General features: G+C 33.7%; 1 protein-coding gene and 3 non-coding genes across 4 annotated transcripts; 3 read left to right on the plus strand and 1 right to left on the minus strand.

The window, feature by feature from the left end:
- Window positions 1-2244: 2244 nt before the first annotated feature.
- LOC149426125 (5S ribosomal RNA) lies at window positions 2245-2363 on the plus strand. The gene has a single exon (XR_016303262.1). It is a non-coding gene; the product is annotated as a 5S ribosomal RNA (ribosomal RNA).
- Window positions 2364-2686: 323 nt separating this feature from the next.
- LOC149426126 (5S ribosomal RNA) lies at window positions 2687-2805 on the plus strand. Its single transcript, XR_016303263.1, has one exon. It is a non-coding gene; the product is annotated as a 5S ribosomal RNA (ribosomal RNA).
- A 323-nt stretch (window positions 2806-3128) lies between these two features.
- On the plus strand, window positions 3129-3247 carry LOC149426127 (5S ribosomal RNA). Its single transcript, XR_016303265.1, has one exon. It is a non-coding gene; the product is annotated as a 5S ribosomal RNA (ribosomal RNA).
- A 430-nt stretch (window positions 3248-3677) lies between these two features.
- LOC149426128 (uncharacterized) lies at window positions 3678-7839 on the minus strand. Its single transcript, XM_089639156.1, has 4 exons — window positions 7699-7839; window positions 6428-6544; window positions 5026-5175; window positions 3678-3895 (listed from the first exon to the last, which is right to left on the minus strand). The coding sequence occupies exons 2-4, from the start codon at window positions 6495-6497 to the stop codon at window positions 3678-3680; spliced, it is 438 nt and encodes a 145-aa protein (XP_089495282.1). The 5' UTR covers window positions 6498-6544; window positions 7699-7839.
- Window positions 7840-25346: the final 17507 nt, after the last annotated feature.

Below are 25346 nucleotides of genomic sequence, written 5' to 3' on the forward strand. Positions count from 1 at the left end.
TTGCTCTTCTCCCCGCCCTCTAATCCCACTCCCAATGTTAATCTGTATTTAATTTTAGTTTAAGTATCATCCTGAGAACGTTGTTCTAGAAACATGTAGATTTTGTATTTAGGTACTAAAGTGGTGCAAACACAGTAATTTGACTTTAATTCATTCAGGATGTTGTCATAACAACGTAAAAATCCACTTTTAGAAGAACCATCCTTGAAAAATTAGTTGTAATGGAAATTCGTGGCAGCGCAAATCAAAGAGCCTATGAAAATGGAAGCAACTTGAGGAGGCCTTCAACGAGCAGCTACTTTTAAGAAACTCCCTTCTTAGTGTTTTCTGAAATTTCACAATTATTGTGTATTTAACAATTTCGTGTATAAGGTAGAACATGTTATATGAATATTGTTGCCTTACGCTCTATGTGCGTCTTCCTGCAGAAAGGTTCCTCTATTTTCGCGAGCCTCTTATCCGGGGGGATGAAGTCAGGTTCATCGGGACAATCCTGAGGCTGGGGACTCACATCGTCTTTATTCTGCAGGTCCATGCACTGGTCGTCGTTGAAGCTGTTGCACTGGTAACACTTTATAGCCTGCACTGATCAAATAAAGCACAATTATGCCACTTTTAAAAATAGTATTATAAATCTTTGTTCGCTCTCCAAAACTACTATACCTACGTAGTCAAAGTGGAATGTGCTATGAAATGTGCTGTCCTCAATTTTGGATCTTTTAATTTTGTTTTGTTTGTTGCTCTCTAACAAATATCTTTTCTTCTATCAAACCTTATCTAGAATAATTCTATTATATCCTCCCGGCCATCGTACATTCCATCTCTTTTTAAATTAATTTCATTAAATAGAAATTTGTACCATGAGGCCAGAAAGTGAAGAGAATAGTCGCCAAAAGCATCCAGCTTTTATGAAACATAAGAACAACTTTATAGAGTGCTAAAAAATATTCCCAATCTTATGATTTTCACAAGAGAAATGCCATCAGAAAAATAAACTAAAAATTAATGTCAAACACACGTCACTTTAAATTCATAATCGTTCTTATTAATTTTTGCAATGTTCTATTTTTTAAGGTAGGAATTAAATAATCATTTTTTGTCATTTATTTACTCTCTGGTGAAGATGTACCTACGTACATTTTTGTATTTATAAATACAGTTATATTTAAAAAAAAGATTCGTAACAATAATATTTTCTTTCTTCTATCTTGTATCAGGGTTGGCATCAGGACTCCGCTGTTTACTGGTAGCTTTTTCTTTTGGACAGCTTTTATCGGTGAATACTGCATTAAATCTACTTAAATATATATAAATAATATTAAAAAAGTATGTAAATTAAATGAGTGTACAATATTTACTAGTGTGAAAATGACATGTCTCTATGAGATATCTGAAGCGATGATATAATGCTACGTATACATGTTTATGTTTTTACAATAACTATATTTAAAAAAAATGTTAAATTAAATTTTTCACTAAAAAAATACAAATATTATATTAGATTCAATTTAATGCATTTCAATAAATTTTCTGAAATTAAAAAAAAATTCTTTTAAACTTTTTAATATTTATTAGAACAGGAATGTATAGGTACTTACTATTTCAAAGTACATCATTTTACGTTATTTTTTTTACACTATTAATGTACAGATATTACAATATTAAATTTATGGGCTTAGGTTTTCTTTAAATCTAATTGAAATTTTACAATTTAGTTTAATTAAGAACAGTATAGAAAGAAATACACGAGAACAGGAATAATTAGGAAATTAGATATTTAGCATTATTATGGTGTATTAAAAGTTGGACATAACCTTCCTGACTAGGCGAACCTATATTGATGATTTGATGTAAATTTTTTATCAGTACTAAAAAAAAACAAACAATGACAAAAAGTATTTATGTCAGGGTAGTGGAGCTGCAATCATTTTTTGCGATTTATGGTTGAGAACTTTGATTGAATCATATATTTCATAAAACTCTTCAAATGAGTTGGGGTCTCGTGTAGTTAGTTAATATCTACATTATTTACCAAAACAATGAAGTAAAAAATATTTAAGCAACTAATGTTTTAATCTTGAATTATAACACACTATTAAAATAAAAAAAAAGTGGGTGTGTCAAGCCTACGCAAGACAGAAGTGAAACTTCTAGTATTCTTCTCTCTTATTATTAGGGCTTTTTTATACTAATTTTCATATATTTATTGGCAGGTAGAGTAGAAATTAATATTGTTTAGCGTTTGCCAACGACCATACCATGTTGAACACACCGGTTCTCGTCCGATCACCGAAGTTAAGCAACATTGGGCGCGGTCAGTACTTGGATGGGTGACCGCTTGGGAACACCGCGTGCCGTTGGCCCATTTTTTATGGTAATTTCATGTTTTTTTTTATTTTTTTATCGTTACTATCATTAATAATATCATAAAATTCTTTAACTTTTCAAGTATGCTACAGGCCTAAAATATTACTTAGTGGATTGATATTATGGTCAACCATTGAAAAAAAAAATTCCTGCAAAGTTATGGATGTAATTACGATCTTTTTCAAGCGCGTATGTAATGATTATTTTTATCAACGTCGCACACACCTTGCTAATGTTTTCAGTATTATTAGGGCTTTTTTATACTAATTTTCATATATTTATTGGCAGGTAGAGTAGAAATTAATATTGTTTAGCGTTTGCCAACGACCATACCATGTTGAACACACCGGTTCTCGTCCGATCACCGAAGTTAAGCAACATTGGGCGCGGTCAGTACTTGGATGGGTGACCGCTTGGGAACACCGCGTGCCGTTGGCCCATTTTTTATGGTAATTTCATGTTTTTTTTTATTTTTTTATCGTTACTATCATTAATAATATCATAAAATTCTTTAACTTTTCAAGTATGCTACAGGCCTAAAATATTACTTAGTGGATTGATATTATGGTCAACCATTGAAAAAAAAAATTCCTGCAAAGTTATGGATGTAATTACGATCTTTTTCAAGCGCGTATGTAATGATTATTTTTATCAACGTCGCACACACCTTGCTAATGTTTTCAGTATTATTAGGGCTTTTTTATACTAATTTTCATATATTTATTGGCAGGTAGAATAGAAATTAATATTGTTTAGCGTTTGCCAACGACCATACCATGTTGAACACACCGGTTCTCGTCCGATCACCGAAGTTAAGCAACATTGGGCGCGGTCAGTACTTGGATGGGTGACCGCTTGGGAACACCGCGTGCCGTTGGCCCATTTTTTATGGTAATTTTATGTTTTTTTTTATTTTTTTATCGTTAACATCATAAAAAATTTTATATCATTCTTTAACTTTTCAAGTATGCTACAGGCCTAAAATATTACTTAGTGGATTGATATTATGGTCAACCATTGAAAAAAAAAAAGGCGTTAAAAACAAAAAAATTATGTGCGATGGCCGAGAATCGAACTCGGATCAACTGCTTGGAAAGCAACTACGCTGACCATTACACCACCAACGCCAGTTGTCGAGATGAGCTAAGAAGCATTTATATTTTACTTCAAAACTTTGACTAGATCAAATGAACTTTAATCGGTCCCGCATTTTCGTTTCGGTCATGAGTTGGTTTTACTCCGGTACTCGAAATTGCATGACGCGGGTAAAGAAGTTTCACTTCAATAAATATATAAACAATATTATTCAATTAAAAGAGGAATGTTTTAACAGCTAAGACCGCGGGCAACAGAAGCAGGGCGAGGGTGTTGACAAGGCTGGAGTGAGCGCTGTTACAACCGTCCTCGAAGCACTGACACACTCTCTCATCGTGGTCATCGTTGTTGGCTGTGTAGCACGGGTACTTGTGGGCGATCCATCCGCACCCTCGCACAGTGCGGGGTTCGTATTTTATGTTAGGGTCCTGAACTGAAAAAACGATATAAAAGGATATTTTTTGGATGTTCCCAGGTTCATTGGGTGAGGTGTGTTCAGGATGTGCTTGATCAAGAGAGTCGGGTTTGGGCAGGCCCTTTGACCTCTCCAACTGGTCTCTTGACCCATCTGTCTGTCTGTCACTCATGGACACCACTGACCCACCCCTCATACATTTTTACTTCCCAGAACACCCTCTCCGCTCTTTTCTTAAAACGACCCTCCACATAGCATCCCTAAAGATGACATAGGCTCTGAGGGAAATTATTTTCCTCAGGGCGTTCTGTGTGGGTTAATGTAAGAAAAAACAACTGAAACGCAGGATCAAATTACCGGCGTAACCGGTTCAATGCTCTGCCATCAAGTCCCTTATCATTGCACAAGCAACATTTAACGCTTATATTTATGAAAGTAGAAGGAATTCAAATATTGTCAGGTTATTTGTAACTTGGGAATATTTGTCTCTGTTAAAAACTGACATGAGAAAGAGAGCACAATCACAAGAATTCCAAGAGTCCCATAGAATGACCGCTAACGGGAGCTATGCAAACCGTCTTCGTATCAATAATCGTCAATAATCAATAATCACTAATCACCAAACTCTTATTTTACCATATTATTTTCAAGCAATAATTATTAGCCTGAAAAACCTATATAAATTGAAAAAATCTTCCGATAAAAATACAAGCCGCCGACGGGAATTGAACCCGCAACCTTCCGATTGCCGGTCAGGTGCTCTATAAATTGCTCTAAGTCAGCTTATTCAAAACCCGCCAAATTATTCAATATTTACTGGTATTTATCATTCAACAATCTCATTGGATTTTTTTTCCTTCAAATTTAGATTTTTTCAATTTAGATAGATGTTTTTTTAAAAATAATATGTTATCCTTTGTGCTTTGCGTAAAAAACCTTGTCTTGAAAACATTACTTTATAATTTAAAAAAAATTATTTTATTTTATCGTTTCACTGAAAGTCTAGTAGGTGGCACACGCATGATGTACCTCGAAGTAAAAGTAAAAAAAATAATCACCCTCTGGAGTATAACAGAATGGACCAAGTGAATTTTTTTCCTAATATAAGTCAAGTAAAATACAATACAGTAATACGTAAATGAACTGACTTTTAATGACAGTTTTCCGGCAGAACGGCTCCTTCCCCCCATAGTCCCCCAAGCAGGGCTGCGGGTAGAGCGGGTTCTTCCCGATCAGCTCCAACTTGGCGCAGGCGGAGTTGTTGTTACTGTTGCATTGGAAACAGTTGATTCCGTACACTAAAAAAACAATTAAGCCACTTTCATAAAAATTTGTAAACGCTTTGTGGTCGCACTACTTGTGAATATTTGATACCAGTAGCAACGCGTTGCGCCTATACACATAGACAAATTGCCAGGATGATGACATTTCAAGCTACGTATAAATGTCCTTCACACAGACTTTGTAACTAGGTTTGATGATGTATTGTTTGTGGAAATACCATAGTGGATTATCAATACATACGGGGACATTGAAGAAACTGGTGTCATGTTACAAAAAGAACTGTTCAGATTAATTAGCAACGAAAAACTGAGGTGCAGTTTAGAAAGAGATATTCGCAATGCTGGCTTCAGAGAGACAAATCTGTTACATATCCTGCATTATAGACTATCGCGAGAAAGTTTCTGACACCTTTTTCATCTCCATACCTCGTGAAAAGGGGTTTCAGCGAAGTTGCCAACCTCCTTACAAAAAAAACAAATTGGATATCACTCGCCGAGGAAATTTAAGGATAAACCTGCGTAAATTGAAACCAAACATTAAAATTTTGATCAGAAGCATCAGGATTGTCCATCTCATTGAATTTGTTTTATTTAATTAAATATAATGTTAATAGATTTGTATTTAATTAATAAATGTTGAACTGTAAAACAAAACATATTTTTTTATTTAAAATTTTTTCACTCTAAACTAAACCCGATCAAAGCGTCAGCTTCAAAAACACATTGAAGTTGATGAATTTGTAAAAAATCTATGTTAGAAAAGCAGTGGGTCCACATAAAACAGAAAAAATCGGCTCGTGGTCTGCCTGACAACAAAAGTTTGGGGACCTCTGCTAGTAGCACATAAGCTGCTCAATGGATACATTTGCAATCCTGATGTTCTGAAATGAATTACGTTTTATGTCCCCGATAATTTCATCACAGCGAAGCAGTACAGGCTTTTTATTTTTCCAAGAGGCAAGACCAACCTACCGATGATCAAGTCTCTGGGGAGAATGCCTACGCCATTAAGCCCCCCCATACCCAATTTCAACAGATTTATAACAAGTTTCTCGTTGACTCTTCGAAAATATTAGGATTCATTCGTAAGGGCCTGCAATTGCGTGTTTAACTGTATTACCGATAATTTTAAGAGATTCTTAATAAATTACCATATTTTTTGTAAATTTAAATTGACCCTAAATAAATAAATTAATTATGCAGTGCAGTATTAACACGAAAACTATTTAAAAATATAATTAAATAACTAATGAAATTATAATCTTACCATCAGAAATACTCAGTAACAAAAATACCGAGATTTGAAGTAGTCTGCAGGAGCCCTGGGAGATCTTCATTTTTAGTAAAAATTCTTGTTGGAAGTTGATACTCAATCAGCTTTGATCTGAAAGGAAAATATACTATTTTTTTCAGCTTTTTTAAAAGGGAATGGTTGTGCCGTGTTGAGCGATTTTGACGCGGAAAACATCACTTCTGCTTGTTTGTCTTCGATTGCTTGTTACTGGCAATGAAAACCTTTTTAAAACGCTATTTACTAAGTTATTACCAAGGAAAATAATAATAGTTTAACGTTAACTTGGTCCATTCACTTCTCCAAAATAGGGCAATGAGAATAATACTCAGACGAAATAGGTATTCAAAAGTAAATAAAATGTTAAACGAACTAAATTGGCTAACAGTGAAACAGATGTTGACCTTGAACACGATGATATTTTTACACAAAATTGTAAACAACCTGCTACCCAATTATTTTTCGAATAAAATTGTATACAACAAGGACATACACAAACATAAAACTAGGACGTACAATCAAATTAGACTACCAAAGAAGGACAAAGCGAATACCCAGAATAGTATATTATATAAAGGGATGAAATACTATAACGCGCTGCCGGAAAACCTTAAGTCTGCCCCAATTGAAAAGTTCAAGATGTTGTGTAGGAGCCACATCAAGCAAGAAAAAAAAACATAGTATATTTGTATGTAATAATTAATTAGTCATTTGTAAACTTAAATGTACAAATTACTAAAATAAAAACAATAAATAAAAATAAAAATTGGTAAGAAACCTGCGGTCGAACATGTGTGTCGTGATATTTTGATAAATCTGCCGGTGTGCATACAATTTCTGGATTATGAAAATAACATCGAGCAAAAAAAACTCGGCCTGTAAATGAAGCCTTATTGTATTGAAAAAACATATTATTATAGAGCAGAGACGTAAAAAATCATGGGATATTATAATAGTAGGACTGAAATTGCATGTCAATTAAAAATCGCAGCACCTAAAAGATAAAGGTCACCTTTACCTCACTGCGGGTGAAATTTGGTCGAGCATTCTCAAATATCAATTTTCTTTCATGAACCAATTATTAAATTCATTGGCATACATAGCAGAAGCCTAAAAGTTTGTATAGATCGCGTTTCTATTGATTTAAAGTTCTGTGGCGTAAATCGGCGCGTTCAGAAAATTACTAAATTAAATCACATGGATACATTTTTAGAATATGTCCATCACCATAATGCAAGACTGCTTACTCATTTTCTAAATTCACTGACACAATTTTTGTTTATGTGTAATATCTTAATACATTTTTTCAATATTTCACTACAGCACAATTACTTAAAAATGCATCTTTCAATTAGCATAAACACTAACGAGGGACGTAAACCAAGAACATCTCCATCTAAAACTACTGAGTTTGTCGTCTTTTGAGATTACTTTATATACGTGACCGAGAAAAACAAGCGATAAAATTCATCAAACACTAGATTTATGGAATTATTACAGGTTCCAACCGTGTTTCAGATATTGTTCAATTTCGTAGTCACACTATTTTTTATCATTGAATTGTGGACGTTGAACACAAATATTAATTGCATAATTAACGTAATAAGATATATTATTGATTCAACTTAGAAAACTTTACACAAGCTTATGTTTTCCCTACTGTTTTCTTTAAAAAATCGTCTATCTAATCAAATTTAAAGTTTTTTTTATTTCGCATTTTTTTAATGTTAGCACCACACAGGAGCCTCTAAGGAAAATAATTGTGGAAGGTGTTTTTAAGCAGAGGAAGTTCTGGGAAGGATAATATATATGAGAGGTTGGTAGGGATCTGGTTGTCAGTGTGTCCAGGAGAGAGCTGGTGGACAAACGCCTCCGCCACAAAAATCTGCAAAAAAACCTTAACCCACACGGAGAATCGTAAGTATAGGTGATTTGTTAAAATCCAGTTAAAAACGCGATGGCATGCCATTTCCTAGTAAAATTTTAGTACTTTCAGAATATTTCAGAACACGTGTTCGTGCAGCTGCGGTCATCCTGATAAATATGAAACCCGCGAAAAAATATTTTAAAGACAAACTTATCAACAAAAAAACTCTTTCCACATGAATTACCATATCCCTAAATACTAAAAATAACCCCATTTTCTATATAAAGTATATTACGTATCCACTTTAACTACTTACACTTATGTCACATCTACCAAACATATAATGTAACACGTAATACCTATCATATTATTAATTACTTATAAATAGTTACAAACACAAGCTAACAGAAATTCTACGGAAGAGTAGTATTCAAATCTCTTAATATGTAAAAACCCAATGTAAGTACGATTTTGTATGTAATTACTTTATTTCTTTAATAAAAAATAAAAGTAATGACGAAATTATGTACACGTGTTTCGATATCCTCACATTTGTATTTTACTATTGGTTATTCAATAAGTGAATCCCTTGAGATAATGGTAAAAATACTTACCACAATTGACACTCAAACGTAAATTAAGGATTTTCTTAAATGTTTATTTTGTGATGTTTTGATAAAATTATGTCTTTTCAAATTTTCACCTTTTCAAGTCCATGTGTTGGGACTTCGCACTACAATAAATAAATAAAATTTGAATGTACCTACATTATGCCCTCGATAAAATATACAGTATTCATTATCATAACTGTCTTTGTTAATCATGAACTTAGTGAGTTTATCTACATAAGTCGGGTATTCTTCCACTCGTTTAGCCTCATTCCGATGAGACTAAAAATTTATGTGCCGCGACTTGACGCTTTGACAACCGCAAGGCGTTTTTGTAAAACGTTGTCAGTTTTACGTTTTCACTTTTGAAATTTTGAATTTATTCGACAATTTTCTTACTATCGTAAAATTTAAAGTAAAAAAAAAGTGGGTGTGTCAAGCCTACGCAAGACAGAAGTGAAACTTCTAGTATTCCTCTCTCTCTATTTTCATTTCATCATCTCTATTTTCTCTCTTAGGTTAGTTTGAAAATTAGAGGTTAAATAATTCAACGACGAAGCATGGATTTGCTTTTTCTAATATTTTCTTATAGATGAATGACGTTCGATTAATGTATAGTTCCAAAAATTTTCAATTTATTCACAAGTATACAATATTACATAAATAACAATATTACAATTAAAAATTACAAAGAAATTACAATGACAATTTACCAATCATGTGCCATTTTCATTGTCAATTTCATGAATATCATTTCCTAATGTCGTGATAATTGGGTTATGGTAACTAAAGTGCGAGATATATACATGAGCACTTAAATCCTTAATGAATCGTGCAAAAACTGCATCGATTGTTAAAAATATAATTAATTATCCTCTATCTCGTCACTACTCATTTTTAACACTGAAATTCTGTACCAAACCGTATGAACCACAATCAATGTATTTCACTCGTATTACACTCACGACGCAGTATACTAACCAAGCAGCTGATGCTTGGCGTGGCGCAGTTCGCTGGTGTCTGAGAGAGAGGAAAGAAGAGAAGAGAGAGAACGTTCGTGAGCGGCTCCCCCACCTCAACAAGCGCATATGGTGAGAGAGGGACAGTGAACGGTGAGCGGTGGTGGGGGTACCCGCATTTTCGTGTCGATCCTGACTCGGTTTTACTCCGTCCCCGAAAATCCATTACGCGCCTAAAGAAGTTTCACTTCAAAAATGTTCTTAGAAATTCATTATAGGTTAATATTGGAAATATTGGGGGAAAATATGTTTTCTAAAAAAACTTTTTTTGACAAATCGTAGCGAAAACTGGTTTTAATATTATAGTATTGCAGTTTGTCTGTCTGTAAATTTTTTGCTACTTACCGCTTTAATTGTTCACTAAGGATTCATTTTTCAATTGTGAAATCGTGTTGTTTTGAGGATTTTTCCAATATTATGGTACCTACCTGTCCGAAAAACGATTACAAAATGTAATTGTCATTAAGGTAGTGACTTTTCTTTTGAAAAATTGTATAAAAACTTATTTAAAATTTAAAAAAGTTTAAAATATACATTTTTGAAGATACTTAAAAATATTATGATTTCAGAGGAAATTTTGGTTTTGATTCATTAAATACGAGAAAAATACAAATACGCTTTTTTGGACGCGAGGTCTACTGTTCACGGAACTATAAATAATGTCTTCACCAAAAAGCAATAATGCTTTAAGAGTCCACATTATATAAAGTAATAATGCTGTAACAGTCCACAATATATAGAGCAATAATGCTGTAAAAGTCCTCAATATATAGAGCAATAATTCAGTAAAAGTCCACAGTGTACAAAGCAATAATGCTGTAACAGTCCACAATATGTAAAGCTATAATGCTGTAACAGTCCACAGTATATAAAGCTATAATGCTGTAACAGTCAACAATATATAAATCAACGATTCTGTAACCGTCCACAATATATAAAGCAATAATGCTGTAACAGTCCACAATATATTTAAGGACTTAAAATTTTACTCAAGTTTTGTATTTTTTTTTCATTAATGAATAGTATATAATCTTCACGAGTGAATAGTACAATTTATTTTTGAACAGAGATGAAATTTGATATTTGAGTCGATAGTTGCATACTCGGTCTGCAGCTAACTTCAGCCTTATAATATCTGCCTAGGCAAAACGCCTGGAAAAATCACCGAGATGTAACTTCTGTCTGTTCTTTTACGCTCCTCGGCCAGATCCCATTAAAAAAACTCTTCTTCTGAATGAGGTTTGAAGCTTTCCTGTCATTTATTTGTAAATTGTCGTTCGTTGTGCGTCAGCAGGGATTTGTTGGCTTAGCAGACTAAGATAAGATAAAACCAATGAATTATAAGAATCCGCATGTCTTAGTGTTTATCTCCCCAGATTATGAAAACATTAAAAAAAATATTGTATCGTCAAGTATATACAATCAGCATCAGATACTTAGCCATATGTGCGTAAACTCACAGTTGACATCTACCTATGAAGATTATTAATATGAAAGGGTTACTCGTTTTTGATAAATGTTTTAAAATAGTACCTATGTCCTAATGCAATCCATAAATACATGATACATTTTAGTGCATGTTTTTAATCACACATTTTCTAACTTAATATTTTTTTATATAATTATAAGCAATAATTAGTCATCCGAAATACTAATACAAATTGAAAATATCTCCCGAGTAAAAATAAATGCCGCCAACGGGAATTGAACCTGTACCTTCTGATGTCCGGTCAGGTGCTCTGTATCCACTGAGCTATGTCGGCTTATTTCCAACCCGTCAAATGATTCAATATGTACTAGTACCTCAATCAACAATTACTGCTTATTATATTTTTTTTCACCTGTAAACAACCAAATTACTTTTGTAGGAAAGGCTTTGTTAGTGCTAAATTTCTCACTAGATGGCGTCGAGACATATGATATCTTCATTTATTGGTGAAATATTTGTTTTGACTTGTCAAATATTATTATTTTTAAATGATAAACTAACAAAAGTATTTCGGATGACTAATTATTGCTTATAATTATTTGTTATCCTTTATGCTATGCATAAAACCTTGTCTTATACGCGTTAGTTTATCATTTAAAAATAATAATATTTTTTTCTTTATTTAAAATATTTTTTTTTCTTTAAAATAACTTTATTAATCAATTTACAGAGTATAATAATGTACGTTAATTAAGGTAATCCATAAAACCATTTTTAACTGCTTTTGTTTTTTTTAATGTTTCTCTTCTATAGAAGCTGGCGCTTGTGTTTAAAAGAGTGTTAAGCATCAGGATGAAGAATATTTAGGACGGGTTGTTTCGGAGAATTTAAACAATTCATCAAATTTCAACGTTCATTTTCGGGTTCTGTGAAAGTCCTATTCAAGTTCTGTTATTTTATCATTGTAGGCTAGTTGCTTGACAAAACTGAAATAAAAAAAGAACTTGAAAAAATCTTTCACAGATCTTGAAAATGAACGTTGAAATTTGATGAATTGTTCAAATTCTCCGAAACAACCCGTCCTTAATGTTTATAATTATAATTCAAGGAAATTTGAATATTAAATAATGTATATAAATGAACAAAAATTAAATTTAATAACTAACTAAGAAGATTATCATTGTGGTATTTTTACACTGAACTTCTCTTTAATCGCTTTTAGTAGGTGTTTATCGTTTTCGATTGATCTGATGTTTTCATGTAGACTGTTGAAGTATTTTTTCCCTAGATAGATATAATAATGTTGAGAAAAAGTGGTGTTACATTTTTGTGTTGGAAATATATGTTTTTCACGAGTACGATTTTCAGTTAAAAAGCTGAGTTTTTGTTTTTTGTAATATTTTGTTGTAATTTTTTTCCTGTTGTATTTCCCCAAATATCTTTATAGTGCGCCGTAGATCAACGAGGGAAGTCTAATTTTATGTAGTTTTATGTGACACTCCACAAGAGTACCGCACAGGAGTCCCAACTGCCACCAAATGTTTGGAGCCAGTGAGACCAAGGCATTCCCTACGGGGTATGTTATATGTGAGACTGATGGTACACGAAGAAGCATTACTGATATGAAATACTGTTAATTTATTAAAAATATGGTCAAATTATTCGTTTTCCTGTTAAAAACAGAACTGCAGGCCTTTGACGAATGAATTAACAGAGTTCATAACAAAGTATCAATTAAGAGCGAATTTTTATGAGGACGGTGATATGTCGCATTCCGTTACGACGTTATTAGGAAAAGAACGCGTGTTCTCCATATAGGTAAGCTGTCGATAAAGTACTGCGAACGCGCTGAACACGTAACCTAGCGATTATCTTCGAACTGGTTTGATCTGTATTCCTTTGCTTCATTTAATTCAGAATCAACCTGCTCTTACTGAATTAAACCTGATGAATTAGATGTAATGTTTACCACAATTACCGGTGTCTGGTGACTGGTGCAAAGTTTAGGACGAAAATCAAATTGATAATAATAATCATCAAAAAAAGTAGTTTCGGTTGTGGATCTGTTTATGTGATACTTTTGTTCAACGAAATTGGAACTGATTGTGTCAAGCGATCAAGTACCTTTTTAATGTGAATACCGCACTAGAGTCCCAACTGCTCCCAACCGTATGTAGCCAGTGAGACTATTGCAACCCTAATTTGGTATGTTGAGAGGCTAAAGCACTAAAGGTAGTGGGAAGAAAATGGGAAAAGGAAGGTGGAGCAGTACCTGGCTATTCAGATCTGGTTACCAAACATGGGGTAAAGCCATTCCAACACCAGGGCGATACTAAAAGTATCTTCCACCCTGGAACGTGCCGCGAGTATTGTACTATATTTTATTTTAATTGAATATATTGTGAAATAACACAAATGCATCAAGTAAAATTTAGTTGCGCTCGCCGGGATTCGACCCCGCGGCATTCGGATTGCTTGTCGAGAGCCTTACCCCTCAACCACGGAGACCTAACTACAGTATAATATGTTTTTACTAGAAACTTATTTCAATTCTGAATTTGATATGTGCATTTCTAATGTTTTAATTTCTTAGGGTTCCTTTCGGCAAGTATAGTCAGATTTTTCGATTTTTCAAGGTCTGCGTATTTTAGGTCTGCGATTTTAGTCAAACAGCCAGGCACTTCCCCACCTTCCTCTTTCCCATTCCAATTGGAAATGCCATGGCCTCATTGGCTCCAGATGGATAAAAGTAGTACTCTTGTGCGGTATTCGCATAACTATATAACTAGCTGAAGTTGGCCGGGTCTAATAGTAATTTCAGTAGAACAAGAGTTCACTGTCACAACATTTTCCCATCCCTTAAGCAGAATAATGCCCGGGCAACGCCGGGGACTTCAGTTAGTCTTACTATCTATCTGTATTTATATGTAAAGAAGGATGTCTGTGGATTTGTTTTTTATACAAATCTGCAATTTTATTTTCCGTGCGCCGGTTGATTCGGCTAATAATTACATCGTAACATAAACCCTTCAATCAGGTGTTTTTATAATTCTGAATTCTGACACACGCTTTTTGGTAACTTTACCACAATTCCTTATATTTATAAACACGACTTTAGCTGTGCTATAGACCGAGACCAAACAACTGGCTTATGGCGCATAAGATAATGAAAAGAAGCAGTGTTGCCAAGTTAGCATATTATATGCTAAACTAGCAGTTAAAAACCCACTCCGCGGGTTTTTGCTGCTAGGCCCTGCGGGCGGCACTTCTTCCACGACACTGATATTAACTGTTATGGTACCTAATATAATTTGCTCATAGGAGACTTGCAGTGCTTAAATATGTGTTACAACCGTCAATGTCTATAAGTTGAATCAATATCGTATAGTTTGTCACAACAATTAAAGATAGTTATAACAAAGTTGACTGAAATAATAGATTATTACATATTGATTAATTGTACCCGTGTTTATGGATAGAAGGAGGGTAATTGTGCGATGAGATTAACAGTCGGTTTAATTAAAAGGTGTAAATTTTACAGAGAGTTTATAAAAAAAAATCTTGTTAATTATATCTACTTTTATAAACATGTTCTCTTATTTCTAAAATTTCGAAATTATTTATTTGTGATGCTTTATATCCTGTGTGAAGTATTTTAAGACCTAAAAAAAAATGCATAAAACCATAAAACAATATATTCATAAGACAAATAACATTATATAAGTGTAAGTGTATGTATTTGTGTATATATGTACATGCATGTGTATATATGTACATGCATACATGTACATTATTCTTTACTTATAGTTTTGTGTTCATCAATGTTGTGTTTGTCTGTAATTAGTGATAGTATCAATTAAGTTTAATTAGTGTAATTGAATTTCGAGAGCTTTGATATGAATCACTGTTGACAAACCTAAGAAAAAAAAAAAAAAAAAAACATTTAATAAAGGTTATTCTAATAAATTGAAAGTTGAAATACTAAATAAAAAAATTAAACATATTCTCTTCAAACGGTATTTTTACCCTATTTCTTAAGATATAAATAAACAATCAGGATTAAAGCATCGCAAATAAATAATTTTTAAATTTTAGAAATTATAAAACATGTCAATAGAAAATCAGATATAATTAATAAGCAAAAAAAAATTATAAATAATAATGAAAAATGCCATTGCAAAGTTTAAATAAACTTCCAGAAGAAATCTTCTTATGAAACGCTTAATGGTCAAGTAATTTTGCATATTTAAATATTCGCGCCAGTTATTTGGTTAGTTTTTACACCGCCAGAGGTGCGCTCTGTGTCGGCCAGCTATTGCCGGCCATATTGAATGAACGCGTGCTTTTTTCGTCAAACGTCAAACGTAATCACGTAATTGTGGATATTTTTCACTGTAATTTAATTAATCCAATGGATTAAAAACTTTCTAAAACATATTTTCTTCGATATTATCCAAAAATTATATGTGGAGAAACGATATTTTTGAAGAAATATCGTATTACATGTGGCGATTCTTTTTCAGTATTAAATCGTGTCTTAATTTTTAATGTCTTATTTTTTTTGTATCCAGTCGCCTGCAAACCGAAATGAACCTTACGGTTGCTTAAAATTGAGGGGCAGATTGGTATTTTTTGCCTGCAGACCCCCAATGCAGAATTTATCCGAATGACATAATATGAATTTGACCAATCAGAGGGCCTACATCGTCCAGACGCTGGGACAATAATACTATCAGATTTGGCATAATTACTCCATGTTTAGCATAACTATTATGCTTTTAGCATATAGCATATTTATTTGGCTTATTTTTACAGAAACATGAAAATAATAAAAAACAATTTTTTAACTAACAAAAATGATGTCTCTTCCACTGTAGAGTTTTGGAATGAAGTCGTGCAATATAAAGATGCAGCTAATAATAACCCCTTCGGTGATTTATGTCAGTTTGTAATGTCTATTTTAACATTGCCGCATTCAAATGCGGACATTGAACGTGTATTTATCCAAATGAGTCTGATCAAAACAAAACTCCGAAATCGTTTGGCGGTGAGAACCCTGAATGCCATTTTGTACGTGAGATTTGGCCTAAAGAGAGCAGGAAAGTGCTGTTATTCTTACACTGTTCCTGACGAAGTACTACGCTGCATTGGGACCAAATAAAGTTACGACTCCGTCTCTCAGCCTTCCACATCAGTTAATGAAGAAGAAGAAGATGAAGATGAAGATATTGATATTTTATTTCACTGATTTTATTTCTAAGTTAAATTTATGTGGGACCTTTTTAAAGTAATTTAGCATTTTTCTGGCATATTTTTCCCATCAATCTATTTCTCAACAAATACTAATTTAAATTTATGTTGGCTTTTTTTGGCATTTTTTAAAGGAATTTAGCATATTTCTGGCATATTTTTCCCATCACTCTAGCATATTTTGAAGTTGTTGAGTTGGCAACACTGAAAAGAAGATCATCGCCGACAAGCGTTTATTAAGAGAGCTAATTGAGGCATTGGATGTCACACGTTTACACGCTGTGCATAGACTTAATTATCTGATATCCGAGTATTAGTACCTCAATGCCTGAACAAGTGGCGCCATCTGTTATTTTCAAAAAGAAGCGTTAAAGTTTTCAAATAGGAGACCCGATGAGAAAACGTCAATAATAAATTCAAAAACTTTTACACAAATTTTCCGGAAGAATTTATTTCAGAAACATTGTTAATTTACAAACTTCACATAATATAAAAAATAATGTTTTTATAAAAATTTCCCCACCAATTTTCCGAACAATTTTTTTTTAATATTTATTTATTTTGTGATAATAAATTACAAAATAATAACAATAATATTATAGAAAGTATATAATCAAAGATACAAATCAAATTGATGATTTGTGTAGAAAATGTTTGGCTTTTCCGGAAACTATAGAACATATTATATCGGGATGTTCTATATTAGCACCGTCCGAGTATACATTTAGGCACAATCAAGTTTTAAAAATAATTCACCAAAATTTGGTAATTAAACATAACTTGATTGACTGCCGTAATGTAGTACCATATTATGAATACGAACCAAATTCATTTTTAGAAAACGAATTTTATAAAATATATTATGATAAAACTATACTAACAGACCGAGCGATTAGTCATAATAGACCCGATATAGTTTTACATGACAAAATTAAAAAAATAACTTATATCATTGATGTTGCTATTCCAAATTCCTGTAATATTCAAAAATCTGTTAGTGAAAAAATAAGAAAATACACAGATTTAGGAAATGAAATAAAAAGAATTTGGCATTCTCAGACTATAAAAATATTACCATTCGTTATTTCGGCTACTGGCATTATACCTAGCTCTCTAATTAAAAATTTAGGCGTATTAGATCTATCAAAAAATTTATATATAAAGATGCAAAAGTCGGTCATTTTGAATACATGTAGGATAACAAAAGATTTTTTAAATATTTATGCTGAGGGATCAGTAGGATTTATAGGCCCTGTTAGAAGTTCTACCGAGCCGAACCCTCTGATATGAAAATATCTGGAGACGGTGAATTTTTTTTCCCATTTGATATCTGGTGATTTGACGTGTTGTTGTTCTTGTATTGTTTTGTATTTATTTTACTTATATAATGCACTTACATAGTGTTGATTGACTAGCTGATCATTTGTGGAAAAGTGAGTGGAAGGGTTAAGTTTTTCCTTTGGGGAAGACTTAACCCGGACAACTAAATCGGAAGTTAAAAATAAAAAAAAATAAATAATAGACATATAATAACATAATAGACCCGATATAGTTTTACATGACAAAATTAAAAAAATAACTTATATCATTGTCGCTATTCCAAATTCCTGTAATATTCAAAAATCTGTTAATGAAAAAATAAGAAAATACACAGATTTAGGAAATGAGATTAAAAGAATTTGGCATTCTCAGACTATAAAAATATTACCGTTCGTTATTTCGGCTACTGGCATTATACCTAGCCTCTCTCATTAAAAATTTAGGCTTATTAGATCTATCAAAAAATTTATATATAAAGATGCAAAAGTCGGTCATTTTGAATACATGTAGGATAACGAAAGATTTTTTAAATATTTATGTTGAGGGATCAGTAGGATTTATAGGCCCTGTTAGAGGTTCTACCGAGCCGAACCCTCTGATATGAAAATATCTGGAGTCGGTGAATTTTTTTTTTCCATTTGATCTCTGGTGAGTTGACGTGTTGTTGTTCTTGTATTGTTTCGTATTTATTTTACTTATATAATGCACTTGCATAGTGTTGATTGACTAGCTGATCATTTGTGGAAAAGTGAGTGGAAGGGTTTAGTTTTTCCTATGGGGAAGATTTAACCCGGACAACAAAATCGGAAGCATTAAAAAAATAATATATTATTCCCAGAGAGTTTAAAAACAATTAATTTCGGGAAAGGCAGCATTAATTAAGGCGAAGCTTAATGCCAAATCCCAATTTTGATTAATCTTTACAACGAATTGGTGTACATCATGAATACCAAAAATATGCTTTAGATAAATTGAATGTTTTCCTATCGCTTTGATTGAGTAGAATGCAAATAAAAAATAAATTACTCAAAAAAATATAAATGCAAACTACTAAAAGATTTTTTTTTCAATAGAAATGTATGAACCCATAAAGGAAACAACTTAAACAGATACAGTATTATAGCTAAGATTATCTGTGACAGTTTCACTTGATTAACTTTTTTGCTTTCTTATAAAATTATTTACAAAATAAATAAAAACCAGTTTTTTGCTTGAAATCGAACGTTTCTAGACTCCGTTTGTAAAGCGATTTTAATGCCTATTACCTACGTTATAAGAGACACCAAGAATATACACATTTTTGGCTTGTAGCTTCCTCTTAACATTAATAAAATAAAATAAACTTATTTTTACATAAGGAAACGAATTGAAAAGAGATTTCGATGAACAGTGTACATAGATTTTAAAACAGACTCGACAGACTTCACAGCTAAATGAAAAATATTTCATGAATACATTAAAATAAATAAACGTAGAAGTTAGAAAGTTTCAAAGAAAGAATGCGTCTCTCATTAATAAAACTGCTGAGGAAAGAGCTTTTGCCAATGTTTTTTTGTTCGTTTCCGGAAGTTTTAGGTTACTAGGTAATGCAATAGGTAAGGTAATCAATACCCGCGCCGTTGAATCAATTAAAATAACAAATAATAATAATATAGGAAGAGGTCGTCGCGTTTGATATATTTATCCAAGACACTATCTAGATTGTTCTTTATTTCGGGTAGAATCTTGAAACCATATCTGCCAATAAAAATATGCGCTAAGAAAATATGAATGAAAGAAAATAAATATGACCTAAGTGGATAGGGTTGAATTAGCTCAGTGGTAGAGCAAAGCCCCGGTAAGGATGTGGTGCTGGATTCAATTCCTAGATGAATTCCGGAATCTTTTTCTGTTTTTCGTTTAAGAGTCGTTAATATTGTTTTCAATGATTTAATATTAAAATTTGAGGTATTACTCCTTAAATTATTACAAAATAAAAATATAGAGGGTTTTCCAATAAGAGGTGTTATTTTGATATTCAATCGTAAAAGATCAATGGTTTCGTTGCTTGTGTGGCACGTAGCGCCGTCTTGTTGATAATAAACGTTGTCTAGATCAATACCATCCAATTCCAGCCATAATAAATCATTATCATTCACCTTAACTGTTGCTCCAGCCTCATTTTCGAAAAAGTAAGGTCAAACGACTCCGCCGGACCATAAACCGCACCAAACAGTAACACGTTGAGGATAGAGAGGCTTTTCAACAATGACAATTTTGCTTGTTGACGAAGCCACCGAGGTGGAAATGAGCCTCATCACTAAACATGATTTGCATTTGATTCACTCAAGTGAATTTTAATAATTTCAATGCGTTGTTGAAGCGTGTATCGTTCCATTTTTATTAATAGCGTAGTTTTTACTTGTCAAGTGTCAAAAAATGACAGTTTCATAAGTAACATCTACCGAAATAGCGGGCTATTCAAAATAACACCTCTTATTGGAAAATCCGTACATGCTAGACTTGACGAAAAGTAAATAGACGTCGCACATTAAAATAAAAAATGGATGTATTTAAAAGGAGCCGAGACCAGCAATATCTAAATTACATTTAGTTGGGATAGAATCTAGCAATGATGCATAGATAGGAGTCAATAAAAATATGCGTTAAGAAAATGAAGAAAATGTTGGTAGTTCTTAGTCGAAGTGCATTACATTTAAATATACAGTTATTTATGACCGAATTGGATAGAGCAAAGAACTGGCAAGGTTAAGACCGGCATAGTCCAGTGGTAACGCATTGGACTGCCATTCCGAAGGTCGCGGGTTCGAACCCGGCGTGCGCAAATAAATTTTATTTGATTAATTTGTGTTATTTCACAATTAATTAATTAAAATAATATATAGTATATTTGCGGCACGTTCCAGAGTGGAAGATACTACCTGTAACGGACGTACTGCTCCGGTATCGGACGCGGTCGCCCCATATTAAAATCTGCCATTTGCCTTAACTTTGCCTGTCTTTAAATTGAATAAACTGCCTGTAAATGTATGTAAAATTAACCTGTAAACCCTAAATAATGTAGAAATTTGTAAAATTGTTATGTAAATGTAAAATTGTTACAATAAATGAACGTCGGAGCTCTGGAGGTATACGGGCAGAGAAGTATTGTGAGAGCTGGTAAAATCATAATTTAATTCGGGCACGATTGTTAGAACCGTGCCAAAACGTAGTGGGAAGCCGTGCCGTGCGCCATGCGCCGTCATAGCGTCACAAATGACCGGTGGTACGCCGTCATTACGTCCCACGGGCACGGTTCTGAGGATCGTGCCCAAACAAAGAAACTACCGAAACCGAAACTACCGGCCGAGCGGCGGTAGACGGCCCGGGGGGCGCCGCGATAGCGTCGCTACACGGCTCACGGATTCCAGGAATCAAAGAGAAAGTGGGCCCGTGTGAGCGTCCGCGCGCCCGCCGGTGGCCTATAAAACGTGCAACATGCCCTCAAAACGTCAGTTAGCCAGCAACCACCACCAGCTCTACACCTCTCTCTCTGCTCTGCCCTCTACCTCGCTCCGACTTCTGCTTCTACTCGCCTTCTTTCACTCTGACCCCCGCCTCACCCTGGACCACGGACTTGCCTACCCCTTCGGACCAGACTCGGAATCAGCTCAAGAACAAGCGACAAGCTATCGGACCAGCTCTACAGCGGCTTCAGAGACGGCCCCGTTCTACCCCTCCACGCCACTGAAGGACGACATCTCACGCCTCCACAGATTGGGATCACCGGCCCCATTTACAGTCTTATGTGTCACGATTACGTCTGATACACTACCAGTATCGCCCTGGTGTAAGACCACCATTCAGAATTGAAACGTTGCTCCAAATGGCTTTAGCCGTGTTTAGTGACTAGATCTGAATAGCCAGGTACTTCCCCACCTTCCTCTTTCCCTTCCCCACTTACCTTCAGCCTCACAACATCCCCCAATTGGGGATGCCATAGTCTCACTGGCTCCAGACGGGAGCAGTTGGGACTCTTGTGAGGTATTCACTATAAAAATAAAAAAAAAGGTTCAATTCCTAGATACGACCGAATCCTTTTCTGATTTTTTTCACATCTTGTGGATAAAAAAAAATCTCTTCGAAGATGTTTTCAAAGATTATGGTTACTGATAACCCTGCACTCGTAATAGTCAGTGTCCTTGGGCAATAACTGTGCCAGAAGGCGTTAAGTGCCCACTGCCTGATCTGAGAGCTCCAATTGGATAGTGGACACTTGTCACCTCAAGTGTGGTGGCTAGGAACTGGATCATCTTACTACATTACGCAATCGCCTGTCTAACATGACACACAGGGCCGGCCTGGCATCTAGTAGACGCCTAGGTAGGTGATCACAGTAATCAATAATACTCGGATGATTTGTATTTTTGTGTAGCGCCGTTTACGTCTAAAATAATCTCAAATGTGATGTGTTAGGTCTATTAGGTGTTAGGTATTATCAGCGCCATGGCGCCTTGATATTTTGAAAGCTATTTTCTCAGAGCCTGAGCAAAAGGCTTCCAAAGTTTGAATCCAAGCCAATAATTTTTTCACCAATCATTGTGCTAATTTTTTCATTATATCCGCTTCGGACCATCTTTCGTAAGACCGATGATTTTTCTGCAAAGCATCTTTATGAAGATTTCGCGAATACTACTTCAGAACATAATTTAAGTCTTGCATTTACGCCATTGAGAAACATGATTTTCCACAAATTTTACTTTATGCGGATTTCGTCATTGATTCCACTTCTGATCATAATTATTAGTACGATTCCAAAATTTCAGTCCGTTCGGTCAATAGAGCTTGGGCCAGCCCTGAGCCAAAATGCGCGACTAAAGTTTTGGCCTCCTTGTCAAAACCAGTAAGCTCCTAGGTAGGTCATCGCTATAATCTTTAAATTCATATGATTTCTATTTTTGTGTAGAGCCGTTTTTGTGAAAACATAATCTCAAGGGCGATGTTTGAGGTCTGCTAGATGTTAGGTATGGCCCTGGACACCCACTAAAACGGTATTGGTTTTTAAGACCATAATTTTTTTTTAAATATTAGGTTCCGTTCCGAATTGATTTTTGATTTAAAAAAATGACTATACTGAAGGAAAATTTTAGAAATATCATCTTCAGTACATCGTTATTCTAAACAAAAGCTTTCATCTTGATACATCGACGAAGGATGCCTGAATATATGTACGGAGTAAAAATTATATTTTCCCTAGAACTGGAAAATTTTCCTGGATATCCTATGATCGGATAAGCTGTTCCAGACCATGCTTTCAAGTTTGTAGTCCCATAAAGATTAGTGCCATTAATGGTGAAACTTTAGATTATGATTAAGTATACAAAATATCGAATGGATTGCCTGTCCAATTGAATAATTGCTATCTGTTTCAAATACTTGTACAACTAAACGTAATTTTCTTTGAAAGCTCACAAATGAGGATCAACGAACAAACAAACTTATTTATATTACGATTTTAACATTTTTAAAATCTACACTAGCGACTGTTCAGTTAAGCATGACTATCTGAATGGCGTTTGGGCATTTCCTAGATCACTTTCCTATTATTTGACAAAAAAAACTGAAAACTCCTGAAAATTCCTGAAAATTCCTGAAATTTTACGAAAATTCTGAAAAAAATCGAGATTTTTTGCTAATTTCAGATTTTCATATTTTTCTCAAGGTTTCAATATTTGCCTCTACTATTATGAAAATAATGCATTTTTCACGGTTCGTTCTAGCAAATATATAGCGAAAAGCAAGAAACGAAATTCAGATGTTGTCGCGAAAACCATGTTCATTTCCTCTGCTGGCTTACTCCAATGAGGATTTAGGTGATTTTCTCACGAATACGGCGCTATAAAAATGATCCAATCATTATTATTATTATAAATAATCATCCATCATATCACAGGCAACATCTTGCGCTTATTATGAAGGTAGAAAATTGTTCGTAGAGTGGAGTGTTTATCTTAAAAAGAAAAAAATATTATTACCGCTAAGAAATTTTAAAAAATCAGTATCTGATCATAAAATATTTTTTGGATTATTGGTAAACATTTATTCGGGGGTTAATTTCTAAGACATAACTTCCGGAGGTCTTTGACATCAAGAAAAATCACATATGACGTCACCAATCTGTGAAATCAGGTTATGGCAAATAATTTCTTTGAACCAGAATAATCCGTGTCCTCCTGTTCAAGGATCACAGAGAGTAAGAGGAATTTAGTCAAAAGTGAGGCCTTATTTTATCACATATAAAATGGAGATGAATAAGTCCAGAGCACTTTCTTACTGACTCATGTTTTATTAGAAGAAGACTGTGTTATAGGATATTAGAATGATGTACGCAATCGGCAGTAGAGCTACGGTAATAATTGATGGGTTTACAATAAAAGGGACGTAAGTCGCTTTAGTAAAATAAATTTTACAACGTTGAATAACTATAATATTATTCACATAATTTGACCCATTTAGCCAGCTACACAATTTCCAAAGGTTTTCTACAATGTTATTTGTATTTTTCCAAAAAAAAAATCTAAAAACGAAATTGATAAATGAGTGAATAGTCAAAACAATAAATCTGTCTTCTAATGTTCGTTTGTTCAAAATCTTAAATCTCCGAAAATTCTTCACCGATTGCTTCTAGATTTTAACATAACATTGGATTCGAATAGGCTTGTGTTTTTATATACCTATAATAGATGCCACCTTTTGACAGATTTTTTTTTCAAAACAGCGTCATCCGTTGGATGTAAAAGCAACACGCACTATTGAATCTCTATCTGCACAGATAGACTGAGCCACAGCAACTAGTTAAATAATATTTTTTCTGATCTTATAATACGCGTAGAATAAGTATTGCTAATTTATTCAGAATCTCTTCAAATCATTTTAATCCATTTAAAAACGGAATGGCAGGCCGTCTCCAGATACACTTTTAGTAAATTACTAATATATCGGAACACGGTTTCATGAACCTTTCTTGACAATATATAATGATGAAACACGAAAATATTGGGATTTTTATAAACACGTCTTACGACATCGTGATAATACATTCGTATTTTACCAAAAGTTTATCAGGAAACCTATCAATTCATTCGTTAAGGGCCTGCAATCCCGTTTTTAACCGGATTAAGAATAATTTGAAAAATTCTTAATAAATTAGCAATACCCATTTTTCTCCGTGTAGATAGTTTTATTTAATTCTTTCCAAGAAACCTCAGCTTCGTGGGAAAATTTTTAATGAAAATGAAATACAACATGGCTTTGAATTGACAAATATCTTTGTAATATAAGTTGAATAGTAAAATGAAACAATACTATTTAAAAAATTACACAGTAAGAATGGGTGTTCCGGCGAGCGGGATTTGAATGCAGG

The sequence above is a fragment of the Hesperophylax consimilis genome, chromosome 1 (assembly GCF_061612785.1).
Source record: "Hesperophylax consimilis isolate HC1 chromosome 1, BYU_Hcon_1.0, whole genome shotgun sequence".
Taxonomy (NCBI): Eukaryota; Metazoa; Arthropoda; class Insecta; order Trichoptera; family Limnephilidae; genus Hesperophylax; species Hesperophylax consimilis.